Source organism: Diabrotica virgifera, chromosome 7 (assembly GCF_917563875.1).
Source record: "Diabrotica virgifera virgifera chromosome 7, PGI_DIABVI_V3a".
NCBI classification, from domain to species: Eukaryota; Metazoa; Arthropoda; class Insecta; order Coleoptera; family Chrysomelidae; genus Diabrotica; species Diabrotica virgifera.
Window position 1 is genome coordinate 189,326,686 of NC_065449.1, and position 26,146 is coordinate 189,352,831.

A 26,146-nucleotide genomic window follows, 5' to 3' on the forward strand; every position below is an offset into this window, starting at 1 on the left:
TCGGGCCTTTGTTTCCAATCTTAGGTGTTTGTTTTTCCAAATTGTGTCGTTTAGGCATCCGGCCGTTCTACTGGCTTTAGTTATTTGGTCTTTTACCTCTTCTTCGATATTGTTGTTGGCTGATAGATTAATTCCCAGATATTTGAAAGTCATTACTTGTTGTATAATTTGACTGTCTAACTCCAATTTGCATCTTATTGGTTCTTTGGCAATTACTAAGCTTTCTGTTTTTTGGGCTGATATTTTCATATTCATGTAGGTTGTCTTCGCACTCTGCTACTAACACAGTGTCATCAGCGTAACAGAGTATTTTTATCTCTATTGCCCATTTTGTACCCTCTTTTTTTCTTCACTTGTTTTATTATTGCATCCAATATTATGTTAAACAGTAGAGGGCTTAGTGAATCTCCTTGCCTGATTCCTGTGTTTGTTTCTATGGGTTCTGTTATTATTCCATTGACTTTCATTTCTATTTTATTTCTTACATACATATGTTTTCTATCAGTTTTATGATATCCAGTGGTAAATTTTTCTCATATAGTAGGTGTGTCACATCTTTTAATTGGATTCTATCAAACGCTTTCTCTAGGTCTATAAAACAGAAAAAGGCTGGTTTGTTATATTCTAATGATTTCTCCGCTATTTGCCTTATTACAAAAACTGCATCCTTACATGATCTTCCACTTCTAAATCCTTGTTGTTCATCCGATATATTTATGCACGCCATTATTTTCTCCATAAGTATTTTTGTTGTGAGTTTCAGTATAGTGCTCAGTAAATTTATCCCTCTATAGTTACTGGGGTCTGCCCTATCACCTTTCTTAAATAACGCTATCATTTGAATGGTTCTCCATTCTTCTGGAATTCTTCCTGTATTTATTATTGTTTTTATAAGGATATTGTGACGCCTCACGACCCGGCCTAATTATTCTCGATGCTTCCCGGGGTTACGAGTAAAGGCCAGACCTTCCACGGCGATTCGAGGCGACCGCTGTCAGAGTATTTAAGAACAGGAATTCGAGCACAGGCCAGTCAGTCAATGAACGAGCCGCGACGCGTGATATAATTGTATTCGAATCAGATTTAATGAAATGTATATATTAGTTATCGAAGTTATTATGTTTAGTTAATTAAATCATAAATTTGAGTTGTAAATAAATTAGATGTGTTAGTTGGTGTTATTTGTAATTATTAAAATAAATAAGTGATGTAAATAAAATAATATAAGTAAGTCTTCCTTTATTTAAATTAAACTTAGTGCCTAAAGATATAAATAAATAAAATAGTAGAGTCAATCGCGTAACAAAATGGTGCAGAAGTGAGGATACTTGAAATAAATATCAACGTAAATTTTCGGTTTAAATACAGTGTGGAACCTTTAAAAATAAATAAAATATAAATCGTAATAAATAAAGTGTGTGATCATGTCTACCTTGTGTAAGCTAAAAATTGCAGACCTGAGACTTGAATTGGAAGAAAGGGATCTGAGTTCTACTGGGAAAAAGGCTGATCTGGTCGAACGTCTAAAGAACGCTCTTCAGGAAGAGGGTCAAGATCCAGAAACCTATTTGTTTGAAGACAAGCATGCTGCTGTGATCTCGTCGATTTCGAAAGTTTCCTCCGATGTTTCTACAGTTTCGACAGACATTACGTCGTTAGAGACCAAAGTTTCTAGTGAAATCTCCCAAGTTTCCTCGGATGTTTTGAAAGTTTCTACAGACATTACATCGTTAGAGAACAAAGTATCGACAGACATTACATCGTTAGAGAGCAAAGTTTCTAGTGAAATCTCTCAAGTTTCCTCGAATGTTTTGAAAGTTTCGACAGACATTGCATCGTTAGAGAAGAAAGTTTCGGGTGATATTTCATCCCTTGAAAGCAAAATGACTAACGAGATCTCTGCTAACATCTCTAAGGTCACTTCGGATTTTGACGACAAGATATCGTCCATAAAATCTACTTTTGAAGAAAAGATCAAGGAAATAGAAAAGAAACTGGAGGAAACTGAAAAAGTGGACAAAGTGGTGGAACCCATCTTAACAGATATTAAAGATGATGAAACCAAATACAAATTGGAGCCACGGTCGATAGTTGAAGGGAGTGTAGGTCATGCTCGTGTTAAGGTGCCAAATTTCGACGGAAAGTCATCATGGAACAACTACATGAAACAGTTCGAATCGGAGGCCAGAGCGAACGGATGGTCCGAAAAAGAAAAAACTGTAAACCTCACTATTGCTCTTCGAGGCGACGCTTTGGATGTCCTCCAGACCATAGCCGTAGAGGAGACAGATGACTTCGAGCAGCTTAAAAAGAGACTGAATATGCGATACGGGCACGAACATTTAGAGCATGTCTATCAGTCGCAGTTTAAAAATCGAAGACAAAAGAAAGATGAAGCTCTTCAAGAATACGAGGTCGATATTGCCAGGTTTGTACGATATGCATATCCAACAGCTCCCGAAGACATGATGGAAAAGTTGGCTGTTCAAACATTTATTGATGGCCTTCGTGATCATGAAATGCAAAGAACACTGCGATTAGCTCGTCACAAGACGCTGGTCGATGTCTTGTCTGCCGCCCTTGAATACGAATCAGCTACCCAGGCCTCTGGTGGGTACAGTAAAGTGAGGACTGTGAAAGAGGAACAGGATGAGGACAAACTGGACCAGATTGTTAATATGATGAAAGACATTGCATCCAAGAAAACGAAGACCATAAGGTGCTGGAACTGTGGGGAAATGGGACACGTACGGAGTTCGTGTAAGTACCCTAGGTACAATAACAATCAAGAGACTCACCAGCAGGAAAACTAGAACGGGTCGGCCTTAGGGGGGCAGCTTCGACCCGCAACTTTTTCAAAGACCCTCTCATACTAATAGCTTCTTTGAAATGTCGTGAAGATAGTGTATATGTGGATGGAGAAATAAATGGTAAAAAGTGTACATTGTTGGTGGATACCGGAGCAACCAGGACCATTATGCGACCGTCAGTTTTAAACAGCCGTAAGAAACTCTTACCAACGAGGTTGCGACTGCGGACTGCCACAGGTGAAAATGCCAACATCCACGGAGAAATCCAGATACAATTAGGGATTGGAGCAGAAAAGTTCGTCCATACTGTCATAGTTGCAGACATCGAAGATGTTATATTAGGAATGGACGTAATGAATTTGCATGGATTTCAATTGGATTTTAAGAACAGGGTAATCAAAGTTGGCAACGAGGAGGTATTTCTTCATCCACATGATGACAGCACTGTGCTAGCAGCCATTAAAGAAGATACAGTTGTGCCTGCGAGGAGTGAAACGATCATCGTAGCGCGGCTACAGGGAATTGTAGAAGAAGGAACACCTGTTATGATGGAGCCATGGAACCACGACGAGGAGGTTGGCCGAGGAATCATAATTGGAAAGGAATTGGTTACTTCTGCTAAAGAAATTCCCGTGAGATTGATTAATGTCAATGACTACCCGGTGACCATCAAGAAGGAGACAAAAGTAGGAACTTGTGTACCCGTGACGTCCATAATCCGTCAGACAACAACATCAGATAATTCCAACGACAAGTTCGACCAAATGGTTGCAGTTGCAGGCCAATCTCTAAATCAAGTGGAGAAAAGGAAATTAAGGGAATTTCTTCGGCAATATCGTGACATATTCGTACCGAAAGGAGGAAAGACAGGAAGAACGACAGTTGTCAAACATAAAATTGACACTGGTACCGCTAGGCCAATTCGTCAAACCGCTCGACGATTACCACAGGCGAAGAGAGAGGAAGCTGAAAGGATTGTTCAAGAAATGAAGAAAGACGGGGTGATAGAAACTTCTACGAGCCCATGGGTCTCTCCGGTGGTCCTGGTCAAGAAGAAAGATGGAACTACGAGGTTCTGTGTGGACTACCGTTTGTTAAACAATGTTACCAAGAAAGATAGTTATCCTCTGCCTCGGATCGACGACACGTTGGGCACGTTGGCTGGAAGTAAATTGTTTTCTACGTTGGACTTGAAGTCTGGATATTGGCAGGTAGAAATGGATCCAGTGGACAAAGAGAAGACGGCCTTTACGACAGGATCTGGATTATGGGAATTCAACGTTATGCCGTTTGGACTCTGTAACGCTCCTGCGACGTTTGAGAGGCTTATGGAAAATGTGTTGAGAGGGTTATCTTGGAAAACGTGCCTGGTGTATTTAGACGACATAATCGTTTTGGGAGAGACGTTTGAAGACCACCTGAAGAATTTAGAAGACGTTTTTAATCGACTTAAAGCTGCCCAGTTAATGTTAAATCCCAAGAAATGCCAGTTATCTCAAAGTAAAGTCAATTATTTAGGTCATATAGTCAGCAAAGAAGGAGTGGCCGTGGATAAAGGAAAGATCGATTCCATTAAGGAATGGCCTGAACCAACTGATAAACATCAACTGAGAAGCTTTCTGGGACTATGTACATACTACCGGAGATTCATTAAGAAGTTTGCAGATATTGCTAAGCCATTAACGCGACTTACAGAGGAAGCAAGGGATTATTGCTGGGATGGAGACTGCCAAACGGCCTTTGAAACTTTGAAGAGGCATTTAATTACAGCGCCAATATTAGGGTATCCACTGCCAGAAGGAGAGTTAATCTTAGATACGGATGCAAGCAATGTGGGAATTGGAGGAGTGCTGTCGCAGATCCAAGGAGGACAGGAACGAGTCCTTGGATATTTTAGTAAAGTGCTTTCAAAACCTGAACGAAATTATTGCGTCACGAGAAGAGAACTTCTAGCAGTAGTAAAATCAGTGGAACACTTCTATCAATACCTCTACGGAAGGAAGTTTCTAATCCGAACCGACCATGCCGCCCTTAAATGGTTAATGCAGTTTAAGAATCCAGAGGGTCAGATAGCCAGATGGATTGAACGACTTCAAGAATATGATTTCAAGATCGAGCATCGGGCCGGAGTTAGCCACAGAAACGCTGATTCTCTATCTAGAAGACCGTGTCCAGCAGAATGTTCCCATTGCAACAAAACAGAGTCGAAGGAAGCAGCAGTACTAAGAACAACAGTGGTCAACGACGAGTGGACGCCTACCAAGATCAAGGAAGAACAAGAAAAAGATCCAGTTTTACAGAAGATTCGAAAATGGAAAGAAGAAAATCGTCGACCATCTTGGCAAGAAATATCAAGCCTAAGCTCAGTAGTTAAGACGTATTGGCCCAGTGGGACTCATTTATCTTGGAAGACAGCTTGCTTAAACGAGTAATAGAAAATGATGATGGTTCAGTGAGGAGAACACAGATGGTGATTCCAAAGAGCAGAGTAGCCGAAGTACTCCGTCAGTTACACGACAGTCCATCAGGAGGGCATTTTGGTGTAAAGAAGACCCTTCAGAGAATTCGGGAACGATTTTATTGGATGAATAGTTCCGACGATGTGAAGGACTGGTGTAAGAAATGTACTACCTGTGCTACAAGTAACGGGCCCTACCGGAAAAGAAAGGCTCCTATGAGACAGTACAATGTTGGAAGTCCGTTTGAAAGAATAGCTTTGGATATTGCCGGGCCATTTCCAGAAAGTGACAATGGATGCAAATACATGTTGGTGATAATGGATTACTTCACGAAGTGGGTGGAGATCTACGCAATTCCAGACCAGAAGGCCGCCACTATTGCAGATGTGTTAATCAAAGACTGCATCAGCCGATTTGGAGTACCTCTGGAGATCCATAGTGACCAAGGAAGGAACTTTGAGAGCGATCTATTTCAAGGAATCTGTGATAAACTAGGCATGAAGAAGACAAGGACCACGGCCTATCACCCGCAATCGGATGGAATGGTGGAGCGTATGAATAGGACAGTCGGCAAGTATTTGACAAAGATGGTGTCCAATCATCAACGAGACTGGGACCAGTACCTTCCGTTCTTCGCAATGGCCTATAGATCTGCTGTTAATGAATCAACTGGCCAAACACCAGCAAAAGTCCTATTTGGACGTGAGATGCGTCTACCCTGTGATCTAGAGTTTGGATGTCGACCTGGAGAAGATGTTGCTGGTGAGGATTACGTGAATGAATTACGAAGAAGAATGGACGATATACATGAGTTGGTCCGGTCTAACCTTCAGATCGCTAGCGACCGCATGAAGAAACGATACGATACCCAAGCCGAGAAGGGATGTTTTAAGGAGAACTACAAAGTCTGGCTTTATAATCCAAAGAAGCGAAGAGGTTGTTCTCCCAAGTTGCAGCAGTTCTGGGAGGGTCCGTACCTCATTGTCAAGAAAATCAATGACGTTATCTACCGAATAAGCAAGATTCCTAGGGGAAAGCCGATGATAGTCCACCATAACCGCTTGGCGCCGTACGAGGGAGACCACGACGTAGATGAAGAAGTGGAAGTCAACCAAATTCGAGGAATACCTGACCTTACCTTTGAAGAGTTCATGGGTGCCTACGGAGGTACCGGTAAAGCAAGACATGGTGTTACCACTGAAGAAAAGCGAGATCTTCTCGCACTTCCCGATGACTATTCGCTGGCCCATACCATCCCGGCCAGTATCAAAGACGTACGAGGGTTGGCATCCGCCTTCCGAAGGAAGTTTGGTCGAGTTGCAGAACTTCAATGCCAACTGCCAGCTCCTGGCAAAGCATTGAAACTCCAAGATGCATCACGTTACCTATTCTATCTGGTAACAAAAGACACTGTCCGTGACCAACCTACCTACCAAGATGTATGGGATGCATTAATTCAATTGAGAGAGCACGTGTTGGAGTCCGACGTGCAAAAGTTAGCCATGCCAAAGTTAGAATGCAGCCAATTAGACTGGAGAGTTATCCGAAATATGGTAGAAGAAATTTTCCAAGACACCGAGGTCCAGGTGTTAGTCTGTTGCAATCCGCATAGTTACTGGTGCGGAGAGAAGACCGTCCCCTGTCACTTTTATACAACTGGGAGTTGTAAAAGAGGGTCCAGTTGCAGATACCAGCATCCAGTTCCAGTCCCGACAAGGTTCCAGGAGGAACCATCTTTTAAGGAGGGGGCAATGTGACGCCTCACGACCCGGCCTAATTATTCTCGATGCTTCCCGGGGTTACGAGTAAAGGCCAGACCTTCCACGGCGATTCGAGGCGACCGCTTTCAGAGTATTTAAGAACAGGAATTCGAGCACAGGCCAGTCAGTCAATGAACGAGCCGCGACGCGTGATATAATTGTATTCGAATCAGATTTAATGAAATGTATATATTAGTTATCGAAGTTATTATGTTTAGTTAATTAAATCATAAATTTGAGTTGTAAATAAATTAGATGTGTTAGTTGGTGTTATTTGTAATTATTAAAATAAATAAGTGATGTAAATAAAATAATATAAGTAAGTCTTCATTTATTTAAATTAAACTTAGTGCCTAAAGATATAAATAAATAAAATAGTAGAGTCAATCGCGTAACAATATTCAGTTCTTTGTGAAGCCTATCTCCTCAGTATTTTAAAAGTTCATTAGCTATTCTATCTTTCCCAGGAGCTTTTCGATTTTTCATCTTTTTTAAGGCGTTCTTTATATCTTCCTCTTTAATTTCTGTTTTCTTATCCGACTCTAATCCTGGTGTTTCCAGTTCTTTGTGATTAGTTGTTTGATAGAGGTTTTTTAGGTAAGTTGTCCATGTATTTGTATCAATATGTTTTACTTCTATCAATTCCTTCATCTCTGCTCTTTGACCTCTATCATTTTCCACATTTCCTTTAGCATCCCATAAAAGTCGTGCTCCATCTCTTTTGAAAATCCTTCCCAATGTTCTGTTTTCTTCCTTCTTACTATTGAGTTTAATTCATTTCGTACTCTTTTATATTCTTCATATGTTTGTCTCATATATTCTTCTTTTGGATATATTTATATTCTCATATATTCTAGGTAGATTTTCTTTTTTTCTTGGCATTTTATTTTTATTTCTCCACAGAACCAAGGAGTTCTCCTTTTCTTTCGTATATGTTTACTTATCTTACGTTCTCCAAGTGCTTCCGTTGCTGCCATTTTGATATTATCTCTGATCTTCCTCCAAATTTCTTCTATGTCTTCATCCAGTGTAATTTAGTTTTAATGTAGTTTTTTAGACTAATTAAAAGGTAAAAACGTGTGTGGAATATTAAAGGGTATGCTAGAATATGTCAATAATATCTCTATGTGCCGTCTCTAATAGAGGTTGGCGATGACTTCTGCAAATTTGACTCAATCCTATGCTTTTCTTATTAGGGTTAGGATGTCTAGTCCTGTCCAATCCTTGATGCTATGCAGCCAGGCCATTTGTTGTCTGCCAGGACCACGTTTTCCTTCCATTATAAGGTAAAGAGAGTTATATCTCTCGTAATGTCTCATTTTACAAGCAGAAGGAGAGAAGGCTGTTTGTCCTTATTTCTCATCCAAACAAATTCTTGTTACATAAAATAATTTTCTGAGATAGCCGAATAACAATGTGGATTCGTACCAGGAAAAGGGATGAGCGGACAGATATTGAACACCAGACAGCTATAAAAAGCGAGCAGCACAATATTGGGACCGTGCAAATTCGGCAAAGCGACACCTGGTTTCTAGGCTCAGCAACATTATTCGCACTTTTAATTATATTGGCCAATTATATTAGTCCTGGTTACTGGATAATTGTCAAGGCCATAGTCCAAAAAAATAATAAGAAGAAAAAATAAGATTCAGGTTATGTTATTAAAACGTAAACAATTGTATGTAGTAAATAAAATGAGTTATTAAAATGCAGTACTGCAAGCAAAATACAATTAATTAAATTTACCTTTATATAATAATTGCATATCATATCAATATTGTGGAGCAACATATAATTTTTCTTCTTCAATGACAGTAGATATGAAATGTACGTCAATTTGACAATTTCAATTAACAATATGAATTATTTAAGAAAGTTTCAATATTTCTCCTCTATTCGCGCACGATCGTTTCTCAATTCCCTTCCAAGTAAAAATATGAGAGTATCTAACCATTTAGTTAACCTAATAAGAAATATGTATGATAAAAGCTCAGCTAAAGTTAAATTACAGGGAATGTGTTCAAAACAAAGAGAGGAACTATACAGGGTTGCATACTATCACCAAAGAATACATATCTCCCATTATACACTCCGTGCATGACTGACGCGACACCTAGCGTAGTAGCCTGAAATTTTTGGCGAACACAATTTGACATTAAACATATGATACACATATGACATATTTGACGTTCATGTAATATTTTTTTAACGTTTATTTAGCAATCTGCTAGTTATAAACATTCTAACAATAAGCGTCTTTGGGGTTTGAAGTAAAAAAAAAATTGACGTTAGAGAGATCAGTCCAATGACTTGACCCACTTGACCTCTAGTATGGAACAAACATGAAATTCCAATAATATGCTACATACATTTCACATTTACAAACAATACATATACTAAAATATAAACACAATTATGATTGTGTTTATATTTACCATTTTTAACCAATCGTATCTGATAGAAAGTTTTAATTATCTTTGTTTTATTCCTATACGCTGTGAGCTCGTACGTAGAGGGGATATTTACAAACTCGCGAGAGCCAGTAGTGACAAGTCTGTAAATCTTTACCGGAAATTTGACATAAATGTCAAAGTGATTAATTTAAAATTAAAAACATTAATTATAAAAAATATTAGTTGGTCAAAGCTGTGGTATATATTTTTAACTTAAATATACTTACGTTTTAAATACCGAATTTAAGTTTTTTTAATGTTCCGTAATATATGTAATTATAAATCAATCTGTCAATCTTAGCGCCATCTACACGATAATTGTGAAAGTATCCGAAGTAAGAAATTCATATTTTATCAATATAACGTCAAAATGATTAGCAAAATCTTAAAAAAATCGATTACAATTTAATTAATTTTTTGCGTTGTAAATATTAAGCGATAACAATTAAATAATACATTTAAAAATTACTGGTGAAAGTTGAATTAGTAACCGCTAGGAGCGACACCAGCGAAACTCAGAGCGTATACGACTTTGTTCTAAAATGAATCGTTTTAAAGTTATAAGCAAAAAAAGTAGAAAAAAATAATTTTTAAATAATTTTTTTTTTATTAATGTTGCGGGCATATTTGAAAAGGAGCATAAGTCAATTATTATTAACGAAGTTATCACCTAACTTTATCCGCAAAAATCCGAATGCCACCTCTCACATTCACCTAAAAACAGATCCTTCCTGGTCTAAGAACCAATTTGTCAATTCTAGAAGAGCTTCATACAGTGCGCGCACTGGTGCGGGAAAGTGCAACTTTCGGAAACGAAATGCATGCGCGAAGTGGCTGTTTTAGCACAACCGTAGAAAAAAAGTTTTTTTCACAAATAAACATTGCTCATTATAACTATTTAGGGACAAACATTAATGAAACAAACGATTATACCAAAAAAATCAGAATTAGAATAGAAAAGGCTAGAAGTGCATTCAATAATATGAAAAAAATATTATGTAGTAGAGACCTCGGCTTAAATCTTAGAAAACGAGTACTAAAGTGTTATGTATTTTCTATTCTTTTGTATGGTGTGGAGATATGGACTCTTAATAAACAATGTGTCAATAGATTGGAAGCATTTGAAATGTGGACATATCGAAGAATGCTGAGAATCTCCTGGTCAGACCGAATAACCAATGAAGAAGTTCTAAGAAGAAAAGAGAACAGCAGGGAGATACCGGATTCCATCAAAATAAGAAAACTGCAATACTTGGGTCTTATAACACGTGGTGACAGATATGAACTCCTAAAATTAATAATGCAAGGAAAGATTCAAGGAAGGCGCAGCATAGGTAGAAGAAAAATGTCCTGGCTGAGAAATCTCAGAGAATGGTTTGGATGCAGCTCAACTGAGCTCTTTCGGGCTGTATGTAATGTCAAAAGTTAGAATACCAATGATGATTGCCAATCTTCGTCGCGGAGATAGCACGTAAAGAAGAAGAAGTCTAAGGCTAAACATCAAATACCGTTTTCAGATGGTACAGCTTGTTAAAAGGTTACTTATCGAAAATCAAAATTAACAAATAAAAATAAAATCAAAAAATGCAAGTCTATTCAAAAATCTGTAAAGGAGGTTTCACTTACCTGTAGTGTTGCTCATTACATATTTATCCCTCCACGTTTCTAATGCTAAATCAACTACTAACAAAGCCTCCTCATCGGAATTTTGCAATAAATTTTCTATAGGAATGTTTAAAGTAGGCATTTTGTTTGACTCTTTCACATCTTGTCCCACCAATAAAACGGGAAAGTCGTAAGACTCTCGAGAATACAACTGATTGTCAAACTGAACAGCAGAAACTGAGAATTTTACTTTCATTTTCTGGAAAAGATGTAAAAAATATCATTAGGAAACATTTTTTTAATCAAATAGTTTTAGTACGGGATCCGAATCTAGATCGACCTTCAACCATCTGCTTTCCGGGTGAAACATTTTTAGAATTATTTTATTTTTAAATTAAATAAGCGTATTCAGTACAATTCATAGAATATTAAAAAAAATTCAAGGAAAAATATTGAAAAATAAGCCAACGGAACAAATTTTTAGGGACGCCTCAAAAAACAATGGATTTTGCAGTGGACATCAGAACTCAGCATTGAATCATGTTAAACAAAAAAAAAAAGAAGATTTTATTCGCTTATGAGTTTCTCGAGGTAACGTTCTTGAGTTTTTTAGTTTCAACGATTTTTGACTTTTTGGTATCATTCACAAGTAAAAACAACGAATTTATTTGCAAAAAAAAAAAGGGTGAAAACCAAATATTATTGTTAAACAAAACATAAGCATAAAACAAAAATGTCTCGACAGCGTACCTCACGAAATGTCTAAAGAAAATTACCAGAGAACGGCAGTTCTCGCCAGTGGCGCACACTTACACATCCTACACGCGACACTATATATATACGAAATTTTCGATTTTCTAAATCTGATTGAATTGAAAATTGGGCCAACTCCCATCTTAAAGTTCAGGAAAAGACTAACCCATTCATATGTCAACCATCCATTTTGGTCCAAGGGTGTGGATTTTACGGCCCTTCCTATTTAGGGTCTCTTTTTCGTTCTCGTCCCCAAAACTCCCAAAAACTTCGAAAATTTAACTCCGACCTTTGCGGCTTCTAATAGAAGCGATCATTACCTTTCCAACGCATGTCTAGTTTTGAAAATGGGTTATACCGTTCAAAAGTTACCGAGCTCAGAAATATGAGTCAATTTTTATTTAAAAAAGGGAAAGTGTTTGTGGATATGTATGTAATATGTATGTATGTGTGTGGAAAAGTTAAACCGATCTGAATTTTTTTTCTGTGTTTGAAGAGGGGGTGAGGGCCGATTCAGAACCGGTGTAATTTGTGAGTTTTGACTACCCATAAGCCAGCTATAGGACTTGGTAGGTACAAAACGGCATATTTTTTGGCGGTATATATCTTCAATTCAAGAAGATACAGGAGAACAGTAAATACACGGAGAACGGGCAATCCGAGTTCATTTACCAGCCATCCCAAGATTTTAACGGAAAATGCTTAAATTCTCTTGTTTTTTACAATGACGAAAACTTGAAACTTTTACAGATTGTAGCTAATTATATGAACTATACATAATTTCACTTTTTACGGTGATTATTTACGTTATGCTTCATAAATAAACAGTAAAGTTTCAAAATTTTTTGCCGATTCCGACTACTTTTCATGTTTGTACATCATATGTTTTATACATATTTTAATAAACATGACTATATATTTTAATGTTTGAAAAGTGTAAAACTAAAAAGTAAAAAATAAAAAAACATGAAAAAAAAATTTTAAGGAACACTTTTCTTTAGTTACGAGTGAATAAAATTAAAAATATTGTAAAAAAAATCAACCACAAAGCAAAAAATAAAAAAAATGAAAAAAAATCTAACACATTCGTTAAAGAAAAGCGTGGGGCGAAAACCGTTTATTCGATGAAGACGCGCCACGCTTTTCTTTGACGAATGTGTTAGATTTTTTTCATTTTTTTATTTTTTGGTTGATTTTTTTATAATATTTTTAATTTTAGTCACTCGTAACTAAAAAAAGCGTTTCTTAAAAAATTTTTTTCATATTTTTTTTATTTTGTTTAACATGATTCAATGATGAGTTCTGATGTCCATCGCAAAATCCATTGTTTTTTGAGGTGTCTTTAAAAATTTGCCACCGTTGACTTATTTTTCAATATTTTTTCTTGAATTGTTTTTTTAATATTCTATGAATTGTACTGAATATGCTTATTTAATTTAAAACTATAATAATTCTACAATACTTTAAAAAAATTCACAAAAATGTGATTGAAATGTTGATTTCAAACACTACGCTCCCCCCTTAAGGATAGTTATGACAATATTTTGATAGGCAAACTCATGCAAGTAATATTTGTCTATGTATGAAATTTAATAAAAAAAATGTTTCATCCGGAAAGCAGATGGGTGAAGGTCGATCTAGATTCGGAACTTAGACTATTTACCTCAGTCTGAGTGGCACAAACTACAATATTATCACAGCTGAGACTAGCCACTTCCCACCTTTCTGTCCCTTCTATCTTGAGGTCCGAAATAAATATCACAGAAAACGATTTAATAAAAGCATTCAATTTCATACAATTCCATATTTCTTTCATAGGTAGTGTGTTAACTAACAGGGATTTAGTTTTAGGCGATAATAGGCCTAGATTAGAACCCGACGATCGTCGTCTTGATTTTGAATATTCTTCTGAAGAACCATTATCACTACAAGTAGAGTTTTGTCTTGTCTTTATAGATGATCGTCGTCGAGCACCTGATTGTATAGCAGTATCGGATATGAAACGAGGTACCTCTTCCCGAGAGTACAGTTTTGGCAGTTGCAGCGTTTCCTGAAAAGAAATAATACCTAAGTAATGTAACAGCATAGTTCCATTTAGACGAGTATTATTAACCCGGCATTGGTCGCTATATGAGATTTTTTCTCACGGTTTGAGAATATTGCACATAACTTTTTCCCTGGTAAATTACACAGTTCCTTCTAGCCTCCTAATAATTATCCCTCCTCTACAATCGAATAGACTCGTCTGCTCAGACGGTGATTCAGTTGACTTAGTATGGCCCGATTGTTAAGTCAGTGCGCTTCACGTGAGATATTCTCTCATCGCGCTACCACCGTTTATATTATTATTTAGCATTCTTTTATATTGTAGCATTATTTTATTTTGTATTTGCAATATGAATCGTGCAAAGATAATTTTAGAGCGTGCCTATTGCAGGAAAATAAAATAAAGGTACTAGTACAAATTTGAAATTTATATTGAAATATTAAAATTAATAATATTTATACATTTTTAGATTATATTAAAATGTACAAGCTCATCAACAATCACATTGTGTAAAGCTAATAATAACTTTATTAAGCTTAAAATAGGTAGAAGAATGATAAGTTTCTGCCAAATAAATGACTTGTTAATAGGTAATTCTTTCTGGTATCAACCGAGAAACGAAAAATATGCATACGTAGCAGAAGAAAGAAATGCGAGAAGCATAATTGACTACATAGTATATCCTCGAGACGCAGAACTAACGATACAGAATATAAAAACAGAGAACGAAGCCGAACTCGGTACCCAACACAGACTAGTGACAGCAGAGATAAACATGAAACTAATGGAAATAATAATGGTCCTCAATATACAAGAATAGCAATATATAAGATGAAAAATATGGAAATGAGGAAGTTATAGCAAAGAGAGACAGATAAAATACTGGAACAGTATGAAAACAATGAGGAAATATGGAATATGGAAGAAAGATGGAAAAAATTGAGAGACACGTTATGGAACACTGCGAAACAAGTATGTGGAATAAGAAAGAATGGTAAGAATAATAAAAGAACTGGATGGTGGAATAAGGAGATAAAACAAGCTGTAAAAGGGAAGAAAGAAATGTGGAAGCGATACATAAACACAAATGAAGAGCAAGACAGAGACGAATACAGAAGACAGAGAAATATAGTGAAAGAACTAGTAAAAGATGCGAAGAAGAAGAGCTGGAAGGAATTCGGTGAAGAATTGAACGAAGGTTTTGGGAATAACAATAAACAGTTTTGGAATAAAATAAGAAGCATGAAAGGAACAAAAAGGAAACAAATAAGAGGAATTAGAAATGAGCGAAATGAATTGAAAACAAACATACAAGACATACTAACCATATGGAATAAGCACTATAAAGAAAAATTCGAGGCAAGTAACCAACAAGATGAGGAGAGAGGACAGCAGGCAAGAGAAGTGGATAGAGACAATCGAGTAGACGAAATTCATATCAAAGATATTGAAGAAGGATTGGCAAGAATAAAGATTGGAAAAGCGGGAGGTGCCGATGACATAGATCTGGAGATGATGAAGTACGTGGGAGAACGAGGCAAGCTTTGGCTGCTGGAAATAATGAGGGAAGCATGGAGAACAGAAAAGATACCGGAAGACTGGGAAGAAAATTTATTGATACCAATACACAAGAAAGGAGATGAAGCGGAATGTGATAACTATAGGGCTATATGCTTATCATCAGTGGCATATAAAGTCTACACCGGGATAATAGAAAGGAAGCTCAGGAAAGAACTGGAAGGAAAACTAGAAGAAGAACAAGCGGCATTTAGGAAGGAAAGAGGAACAACAGATAATATATACATACTGAGAAATATAATTGAAAGGAAAAACGAAATAGGAGAAGACTTATATATTACGTTTATAGATATTAAAGCTGCTTTTGATTCTATAAATAGAGAAGTAATATGGTCAGTAATGGAAGATCTGCAAATCCCGCAAAAGATAGTAAGCGTGGTAAAAAGTACGTATAGAAACTTACTTACTAAAGTACAAATAAATGGAAACAGATCGCCAAAAATAAACCTAAGGAGAGGAATAAAACAGGGGGACAGTCTCAGCCCAGTTTTGTTTATATTAGTAATGGATAGAGTAATGAATAGCGCTAAAAGAAGGTCAAGGCAATTACAGTCAATAATAGGGTACCTACAGGAATTTAGTACCAGTGAGAATGGAGGGATTACTATATGCAGATGACTTAGTAATAATAGCAGACAATAAAGAGAAAATGCAAAATCTAATCAATATATGGGTGGAGGAAATAGAAAATTTGAAAATGGAGGTAAATGTAAAGAAAACGAAGACCATGATAGTAACCCAAAAGAAAAGGGAAGAAATAAACCAAACGATATTTAGGTGCAAAAACGAAATAATAGAAACAGTCTCGACGTTTGAATACCTTGGAGTAATAATATCAGAGGATGGAAAGATAGATCAAGAAATCTCATACAGAGCGAAAAAAGCAAATAAGATCTACTATGCACTAAATAAAACAATATTTGGAAAGGAAGAAATAGATAAAGAAATAAAACTCAAGGTATACAACGCAATCTCTGTGCCAACTTTAATATATGCAAGTGAGACATGGGTAAACAATGCAAAAATAGACAGTACAATAAACGCAGCGGAGATGAAGCAGCTAAGAAAAATAGCAGGAAAAACGAAATTGGACAGAATAAGAAATGAAGATATTAGACAAAGACTGAAACAGGAATCGATAATAACCAAGATACAAAAAAGAAAATTAAAATGGTATGGACACATTAACAGAATGGACCAGGGAAGATTCCAAAGCAGGTGATGGAATCGAAAAGATATGGTAAAAGAAGGAAAGGGAAGCCAAGGAAGAGATGGATCGATCAGATTATAGAAATTGGACAGGAAAAACACATCAACAAATGAAAGAGTTAGCAAAGGACCGCAAGATGAATAAAACCTCCGACGCCCCTAAGGAGCATAAGGAGTTTCGAGAAAGAAGAAGAAGAAGAAGCTTAAAATGTATTTTCAAAATTTTATTTCGTAAAAAAGACAAAAGTTGGATATGTGGGACAAAATCTCAAGCGCGACCATTCACGTAACATACAACCTAGCGACCAATGCCGGGCTAAGGAAATATTTTGGATTTCTCAACGCGAAAGAAAAATATTTAGTGATGATTTTCCTTGAATTAGCACAAATACTTGTTACTACATACTAATTCATGTCCCCAGACCATCTTTTACTTAGCTTCCGCTAGTATTCCGCTTGTACATGTGACACTAACTTTGTAAACCGGTTTTTTTCTAGTCTTGTCGTAATTATTCGGGTAAACATTTTATAGATGTGGGTCAATAAACTGATTGGTCTATAGTTTTCTAGGTGCGCCTTGTCTCCTTTCTTGTGTAGTAAAATTGTTACTGCATTGTTCCATGTTTCCGGTATGCAACAATCTGTTAGACAAAGGTTAAACAAAATTTTTATTTGGTTGAGAAGGGCACGTCCGCACATCTTCTCCTTGGTGCTTTGTTGTTTTTCATCTTTTTCATTGCGTTCTGGATTTCGCTTAGTGTGATCTCTGGCATGATCTCTGAACCCTGGTTGATAATTTTGCGTGATGCGGCGGCTTCCAAGTTCGTTTGGTCTTCTCTTTGACTTGGTCTTCTCCTTTATCACGATCAACAGAAAAATCATCGTTTACTTCAGCTAAATCTTACTTAAACCAGAAATAAACTATTGCGTTACCTTGGAAGAACATGGAACATATTGGAGCCAATAGTTTGGTACTGAAAAGCGATGGAGAGACATCAAATGGACACTTCGACATTACGAAGATGTTACAAAATGTTTAAGAACGGTTCTATTGAGTGAACTGTAAAGCAAATGTAAAAATATAGTGCCGAAAATGCCGCTTCTACGCAGCAATGGTCTAGTTGGTAAAAAAAAAATTTCCATAAAACAGTACAATATGAGTAGTCGTATTGAGAAAGTAACCGTTTATACTACAATACAAGTTTAAGTTAGAAATATAAAGAAATCTGCTTTATGTTCAACAGTGTATATAAAACAATGCCATATTCACTTACCGAATGTTTTTCTCCTACACCTTCACTTTCGCGCAGGCTGAGTCGCACACGAATATCACTGGCACTAATTTCCATCTAAGAATAAAAAAATAAAATATGTATCAAATGGTATCACTGGCAAACAGTTAAGAGAATAAATTAAAGTTTGGAGATATGATTCAAGTCATTCCTTGAAATATAAGTTTCAAACAATTTTAATTACAGAAGAAGACAACATTAAAAATATATTCATGACATCAAACAAAATGTATAACAAAATATATGACCTGGAAATATACTAACACGCAACACGATTTTAAAATTAGAAATACAGCAAAACTGATCAGTGTTAAAGGTCTTCTTTTAAAGGTGCTTTTCTTCTAGTGATGTTGGTGACCACATTGACCCATCTTATTCAATTCACAGCAGCTCGAAATAAACTTACGTGCATAGAAATCGGCCCACTTAAGAATTTGGTAATTTTTGATGTCTTATATTTCCTAAACCTGTTGGCCGATTTAAGTGATTTTTTGAACATGTTATAGCCTGACTCTTTATCAATACCACTGTAATAATATTGTTGCTAAACAGATAAATTTTCATTGTATACCGGGTGTACCAATCAAACTGTGTTTTTTTCTCAAAGTTCGCATCACCCTTTGGAATATTCTAGCATTTATAAAATACTGAAATTAAAACCCAACTATAGCCTCAGGTTTTCTTAACATTTTTTTTATTCATTCGTTTATGTTGGATAATAAAAAAGTTGGGTAATTTAACAACTAGACATGTTCTTCATCAATACACGGTGTTTTTTTTTAAATAAGTGCGACAAACTTTAAGGGTTAATTCTGCATGAAAAAATAATGACAGTTGGCTTGATAAATGTATGTTCGCAAATGTTTCGTTTCCGAGATACGGAATGTTGAATTTTTTCTTACAAACTGACGATTTATTTTATTGCTTTAAAACCGGTTGAGATATGCCAATGAAATTTGGTGGGTTTTAAGACGTAGTTATTGCACATTTTTGACATACAATTAAGCATTTAATATTCCGATCATAGTGTAATATGACCGATCATATTACCCGTATGCACGCTAATGGTGAATATAAAATTCTTAATTTTATGTCAACAAATCCGCAATAACTATCTCTGTTTTAAAGCAATAAATAAATCGTCAGTTTGTAAGAAAAAATGCAACATCCCGTATCTCGGAAACGAAACATTTGCGGACATACATTTATAAAGCCAACTGTCATTATTTTTTCATGCAGAATTGCCCCTTAAAGTTTGTCGCACTTATTTAGAAACACCGTGTATTGATGAAGAACATATGATTGTATGTAAATATTGATGAAGAGACTAAGTTTTCGCTCTAATGACATATAAAACAACATAATGTTGCTCTACATCTCACCAGACTGAAAACAATATGAACTTTCTCTGGAGACACCTCCGAGAGTTTTTTCAACAAGCGTGTATATTTCGTAATTATGATCCCAGGTATCCTTAATATAGCAGCCTAGATGAATAAATGATCATTTTTTATTCCTCTTCTTCAGTGTTTCTCTATACAATTAAATTAAACTGGCATTATTCTATCATACTTTGCTACATCTTTTACCATATTTTCATTCATTTATCCATCAGCAATTATACCAACACCATTTCTAGTGATGTTTTTTCCTATATACCAATTTTTTTTCACTGCGTAGTTCTTTGGGTTTTTGTCATTTTGACTTCTCTTGAATGTAAATATGTAGTTTACATTTTCATTCTTTCAAATGCATGTAATAACTCCACAATATTACCTGTTCCTATTAGACTTGCAACATTTAAGACACTAATACAAAAAAGTAAAGGGTTATGAACATTTAGAAAGCAAACAACATGCATACCAGACTAGACAAACGATAAAAAGACATAACGATCAACAAGAAGAAAAAGAGCTTAAGCCAATCTAAGCTTACATATTCATAATTTTATAATAAATTTATACCATATTAAAATAAAAATAAAAATGTATACCATTTTTATTCAGTTGCAATGCGAAAGCAGAACAATCTTATTTTTCACTTAAAATACGGAGCACAGTCCAGCACTCTGAATCGATGATTTTCGACTCTTATTGGAGTCTCATCGGAGAGATGTAGGCCTGCTGCTCCATACTCGAAGTGACCAACCATGAAAGATTACCCCCACATTGCAACTGACGTGTATGGATTAGGCGACTAGCGTCATCTGGCCATTGAAAGGTAAAGTTTTCAACCTTAATAGCAACATTTATAATATTGAAAAGTATTAAAAATATTACTAAAAGATTTTTAAATTGAAAACTTATCGGTCCATTTCCCTGGTGACACCTCCAAGGCTTCTACAATATGCAAGCCAGATGGACCAAAAAGTTTTCAATTTAAAAATCTTTTAGTAATATTTTTAATATTTTTCAATATTATAAGTGTTGCTATTAGGATTGAAAACTTCACCTTTCAATTGCCAGATGACGCTAGTCACCTAATCCATACACGTCAGTTGCAATGTGGGGGTAATCTTTCATGGTTGGTCACTTCGAGTATGGAGCAGCAGCAGCAGGTCTACGTCTCTCTATTGAAACTCCATAAGAGTCGAAAATCGTCGATTCAGAGTGCTGGACTGTGCTCCGTATTCTAAGTGAAAAATAAGATTGTTTTGCCTTCGCATTGCAACTGAATAAAACTGGTATACATTTTTATTTTATATTAGTATTACTCCTATAGAGTAACTAGGTCCATTTTCCGTTGGAACTTTACCAAGCTGCAGACGGGGGTTGTGAATTGCATAGTGTAGAATTCCTTCCCTTTTGTCTTCACTGCAGCATTCATCTGGTTTGCATATTGTAGAAGCCTTGGAGGTGTCATCAGGGAAATGGACCAATAAGTTTTCAATTTAAAAATCTTTTAGTAATATTTTTAATATTTTTCAATATTATAAATGTTGCTATTAGGATTGAAAACTTTACCTTTCCTTTTTTTATATCATATTGTTGTTAATTCAGAAGAGTGTATTACCTCACTAGCAGACTCCAGTATTAAAAATGTTGTACAAGCTGTATTTACAACTATTATTTGAATATCTCCGTAGAAAGGTATTCTCAGGTACTGCTCGTATTCGTGTGTTAAGCTAAAGTTTGTAGACCACTGAAAATCATTATCTGAAAATAACAAAAAATTTTTAATACTAGATACTGAAAACAAATAAGACTACACTGAATAATAAAATATTACTCATGTAATTAATATTTGACGCATCTATAACCTGTTTTTAAACCAGGTTTGGTTACTACTACAGACGTTACTCTGAAAATGGTTTCTGAAACAAATACTCTGAAATGGTTTCCAAACAAAGCAAAAATTCACACATGGTGTTTGTTTTCGTTTTTATAATTGGAATATATTGCTTGTAGGATGTTTAATTTTTACAAAATGGTAATGTGTTGGGTACCCGTGATTGTAATCAATGCTCGTAGTATATTTCCCACCATATTTCCAAATAGGACTGGTTAAAAACCTGAAGAAACGCAGTAATACTATGTAGTGTGTAAATCCTTGATTTTGTGTAAGGACATTTATAAAATTAAAAGCAATATGATTGATATGACTAACAAGGATTGTGTCTTTAGAAAAAATGTGAAGATGATTGTTAAAACAAAATAAAATTAAAAATGATTACAATGCGACAAGCGAGTACTGGCGGCTGACCTTCTCGTATTCTGCATTTGTCGCCGTGTATTTTCGCTCAAGGTCACGCGCCACCTCTGGCTTGTCGGATAGTACACAAATCACGGGTATAATCAATTGACAGTTGCTTTGTTTGGAAACCTTTTTGACGTTTTGACGTCACACTATCGCGGTCCATTGTTTACCTTTTAATAACATAACCTTAATATTACTTTTTCTTCTTATAATTTTTTTGGGCTATTGCCTTGACAATTGTCCAGTAACCAGGACCAATATGATTGGCAAATATAATTAAAAGTGCGAAAAATGTTGCCGAGCTATGAAACCAGGTGTCGATTTTCCGAACTTGCACGGTCCCAATATTATAGTTAATGGTTATCAAGAACACATAGTGTATACATTTTACAAATAAAAATATTAATGTTAATATTTATAATAATTGCGTTCTTTTTTGTATTTTTTTTGTTTTTTTTTTTCACTACGATAAGATGTCAACCCGGTACAATATAACTTAATTAACCTATAAAATGCCAATATTGTCAAAATTTCATAAATGTAAATAGTGTCAAAATTTCATAACTGCAAAGTAAACTTGCCTGAGGTCGGACCAATGACAAACAAGCATTACGGAGCCGTATACTTGAATTACTCAACCTGGTTAAAAACAGGGAATAGTACGTCAAATTGAAATTATATCGTCTATTCTTTTTCTCATGAGCATCTTTCAGTGCGTCACAGTTTTTCGATTTCTCTCTAACGCATTAAATTGTATGTGACAGAAAAAAAGGCACGTCTTTGAATACTTTGGTAATTATTCTAGTTCGGTGATTATTCTAGTTGTCGATAGATGGCGCCATAATCAAAAAAGAATTATTTATTAAATAAAATAATAATATTATCAATATAATCTGTACAATTTATAAGATTATACAAATGAAAGAAAATACCACTTTATAAATGCAATAGACACAATTGATTTGGTTTTATTCCAAATTGAAAATAAAATTTGACAACTGTCAGATTTAACAAAAATGTCACGTTAGAATAAATGTGTATTATCACGGACTTACCTTTTTTTCTATAATTTGTGACGCACTGAAAAATGTTCATGAAAAGGAGAATACTTACTAATATCTGGCTCAATAGCAAGTGCTATCTTTTCCGAAAACTGATATTGTGGCAATTCGGGAAATTTCTCAGAAATATTTGGCATATTGTAATACTGTTCTTGATGTGGACCTATCTTACAGTACCATCGGAAATTTTGAACTTCATCAACCACCTCTCCTTCTTTCAATGATTGGCCACAATAGAAAGTAGTACCTGTAGAATAATAATCTCTATAAATTCAATAGGACTGTTGACTGTATTTAAATAAAAAGAATGTGTGTGTACTTTGTACGCACGTAAGAAGTTATACTTCTATTATAATATAATCTAACTTCATATTATGATTTCAACGAAATCAATATACTTATCTACTTTAAATAGTTTTTTGTATTGTATTTAAATATTAAACTAATTTTAGAAAGAACAAAAAGAATACCAACAATTAAAATAAAAAAAAAAAGATATGACTTTGCCAGGATTTGAACAGGGGACCTCTCGATCCCTAGGCGAATGCTCTACCGATCAGCTACCACGGCTTTTGTATTCAGTGGATCATTTCTCGGACATAATTACAATCTCGGTGACAGATACTTTAATTGAAAATAAACATTTTCAATAATACCTATTAGAAGGAAGACAAATCCACAGACATAAAAATTATAATAAATATATTTACTAAAAACACTAATAATATATTCTTTTCATATAACTTAAAAGATGTAGCGACTATTTTTTAATACCATACTGTCCGTGTGCGCATGTGCCGGGGAATGTAAAAATTCACTCTCGTGCCTAAAGAAGTATAACTTCAAAAATATATTTTTGCGAAAAACTGCAAAAAACGAAAGGCCAAAATTACATTGATTTTTGTGTAATTACGTAGAAATTTGTCTTCTTCTCTCTCTTCTTCTTGCGAAGGTTGGCTACCATCATGACTATTTGTAAACATTGTAGTCTGAAGGACGCTATGAAGAGGACATTCCATGAGCAGTTAAATCATTCTCTAATATTTTCGAAATCACGACATCCGTCTTTTCCTTTGCTGCATTTTTATATTATTTTCCGTAAATTATTATGTACTTGTATACAGAGTGAGTTTTAAGGATGGGACGCCTCAATTATCCCGGAAACTTTTGTTTTGGTGGATAAGAGTTTTGTGAGTTGTGTTTGAAATTTTGATGGGTAAGAGTTTTGTGATGCGGTCGATATTATGGTGGTATGTATTTACTTTGTTTTGGGGTCACCCAGTACATTTTTTGCCTTTTGAAGTCCTTAATAAATACTGATTATTTTTTATGTAATGGTCCTTATACTTAAATGCCATAATGCTCTGTACAAGAGCTCTGAAGGTCTTGAAGAAGTTGGCCGGTATGATCTACCCGGTCTGCAATAAGGAATACCTCATCTGCAAACCTTAAGTTATTCAGAAACTCGCCATTTATGTTGACTGCAATATTTTCCCAATCACTACTTCCCAACTATTCAAGAGTTTTGTACCTATGATCAATACTGCACTTTGTAAGAGCTCTTAACATGGAGCTATTCAGGACAGACAAATGCTTTCTCAAAGTCTACAATTATTAATATGAATGGCTATCAGTCTGTTAGTAGTTTATCTCATAAAGAGATTATATAAATAAGATGACAAGATGATAAGTCTGTAGTTTCCAATTTCTGTTACATCTCCTTTTTTAAGCAATATTATTATAATGCCACCATTCCATTTTTCTGGTGTAATTCCTTATCTCCTTCCAAAAGGGCATGCATTATAAAGAGTTTTTAAAGCTTTGATGACGCATTCGCCTCCTAGTTTTATCATTTCACTTACCATACCATCTTCTCTTGGTGTTCTGTTATTTTTTATACATTTTAACCCTGATTTAATTTCCATTTCGGTTATACCTGGAAGTTCCTCTGATTTTTAATTTTGTATTGCTGGGAGTTCTACCTCTGGAATGTAAGCATCTCTGCTATACATATAATGTTCTACAGTAATCTTCGATAATTGTCAGGATTTCTTGTTGTTTATATATGGCATGCCATTGTTTATTTTTTACCTTTCAACTTTCACTTTCAACTTTTGTTTTAGAACTTTTAGGCTTAACAAACAACTTTAACTTTTGTTTTGTTCAATGGTATTGGTTGTTTCTTTAAAGTTGTGTTAAAGTTCCTTATGTATTTTTTAATGGTTTTGTTTAAATTCCTTATCTCTGGATTTCTTGTGTTTTTCATTGTTCTTTTATGCTAGACTTGGCACATCCTCTGTGCCTCTTTAGGACGTTCATCACAATTTCGTTAAGCTGTTTTTTCATTTTTTCATCGGTTTCATTTTGCACGCCTTTCTGTAGGTTACTCTTTATTTCTTCCTGACATGCCTTTGTGTTAGTAATAGCAGTAAATGTGACATTTTTAGTCCTTGTTACCATATTTCTTCTTTACTTCTTTACGTTCAAGACTATCTTCGCTCTAACCATTCTGTGTCACTTCCGGTTGAAAATTGATCTAATAGGGCTTTTCATTCACAGTCATTTGTTTCGAGCTTCTGTCATGTGTCACATAATATTAATTTATCTACGTCGTACGTTATTGGTATGTACCGTATGTACCAATGATACAAACCAAAGACGTATGACGTAGATATATTAATATTATGTGACACATGACAGAAGCTCGAAACAAATGACAATCGATGAAAAGCCCTATACAGCTATGTTAGGTAAATCATGTAAGTTCTTCTTTAAGTGCCATCTCCGCGACGGAGGTCGGAAATCATCATAGCTATTCGGACTTTAGAGACGGCTGCTATTCAAAGTTCTTTTGATGTACATCCGTACCATTCTCTCAGGTTGCGCAGCCACGATATTCTGCTTCTATAAATCATGTAACACGAAATCTAATAAGCGAAATAAATACAGAAAAGCTCACATTATCAATAAGAGTTTTGTTACTGTGTCAACATGTTTTAACGATTATCGCACAAAATACTTACCCGTTCTATTTGATATAAGTACTTGCGGCCTAGTGTCATTGTGTAACGACAAAAAGAGCTGCCCTTTGTGCTCTTGACAAGTCAAAACAAATGCCAATGGATGCGATGCCGAGGTAACGCAAAACGCTTTTCTTAGAAATGGTTTATCGACTCTAATTGGGCACGACCAGCCCACATCTGCACTTAAACAAAACGAAAAATAAAGAGCATATTCACTGAAACCAGATATATTGATGGGAGTATGCCATTTTATCACAGAAACTCCTGAGTTACTAAAAAAAAGAAAAGTTAAAATTAAAACAACAAAATTTCTAAAAAATATTTTACAAAATATTACAGTAGGACCACTATATTCCCATTCGCCATGCTTACACTTCCACGAATATCTAAAAGTGAATCA

General features: G+C 35.3%; 1 protein-coding gene across 1 annotated transcript in view; it reads right to left on the reverse strand.

The window, feature by feature from the left end:
• Nucleotides 1–26,146, reverse strand: part of LOC114333037 (intermembrane lipid transfer protein VPS13B) — a 187,835-nt gene that overhangs the window by 11,684 nt on the left and 150,005 nt on the right. Inside the window, exons 33-38 of the mRNA XM_050655825.1 lie at nt 25,747–26,018; nt 22,776–22,970; nt 20,979–21,121; nt 17,949–18,023; nt 13,504–13,890; nt 11,109–11,346 (exon numbers count right to left, since the gene is read on the reverse strand). Coding sequence (XP_050511782.1) covers nt 11,109–11,346; nt 13,504–13,890; nt 17,949–18,023; nt 20,979–21,121; nt 22,776–22,970; nt 25,747–26,018 — 1,310 coding nt within the window. The remainder of the gene's footprint in view (nt 1–11,108; nt 11,347–13,503; nt 13,891–17,948; nt 18,024–20,978; nt 21,122–22,775; nt 22,971–25,746; nt 26,019–26,146) is intronic.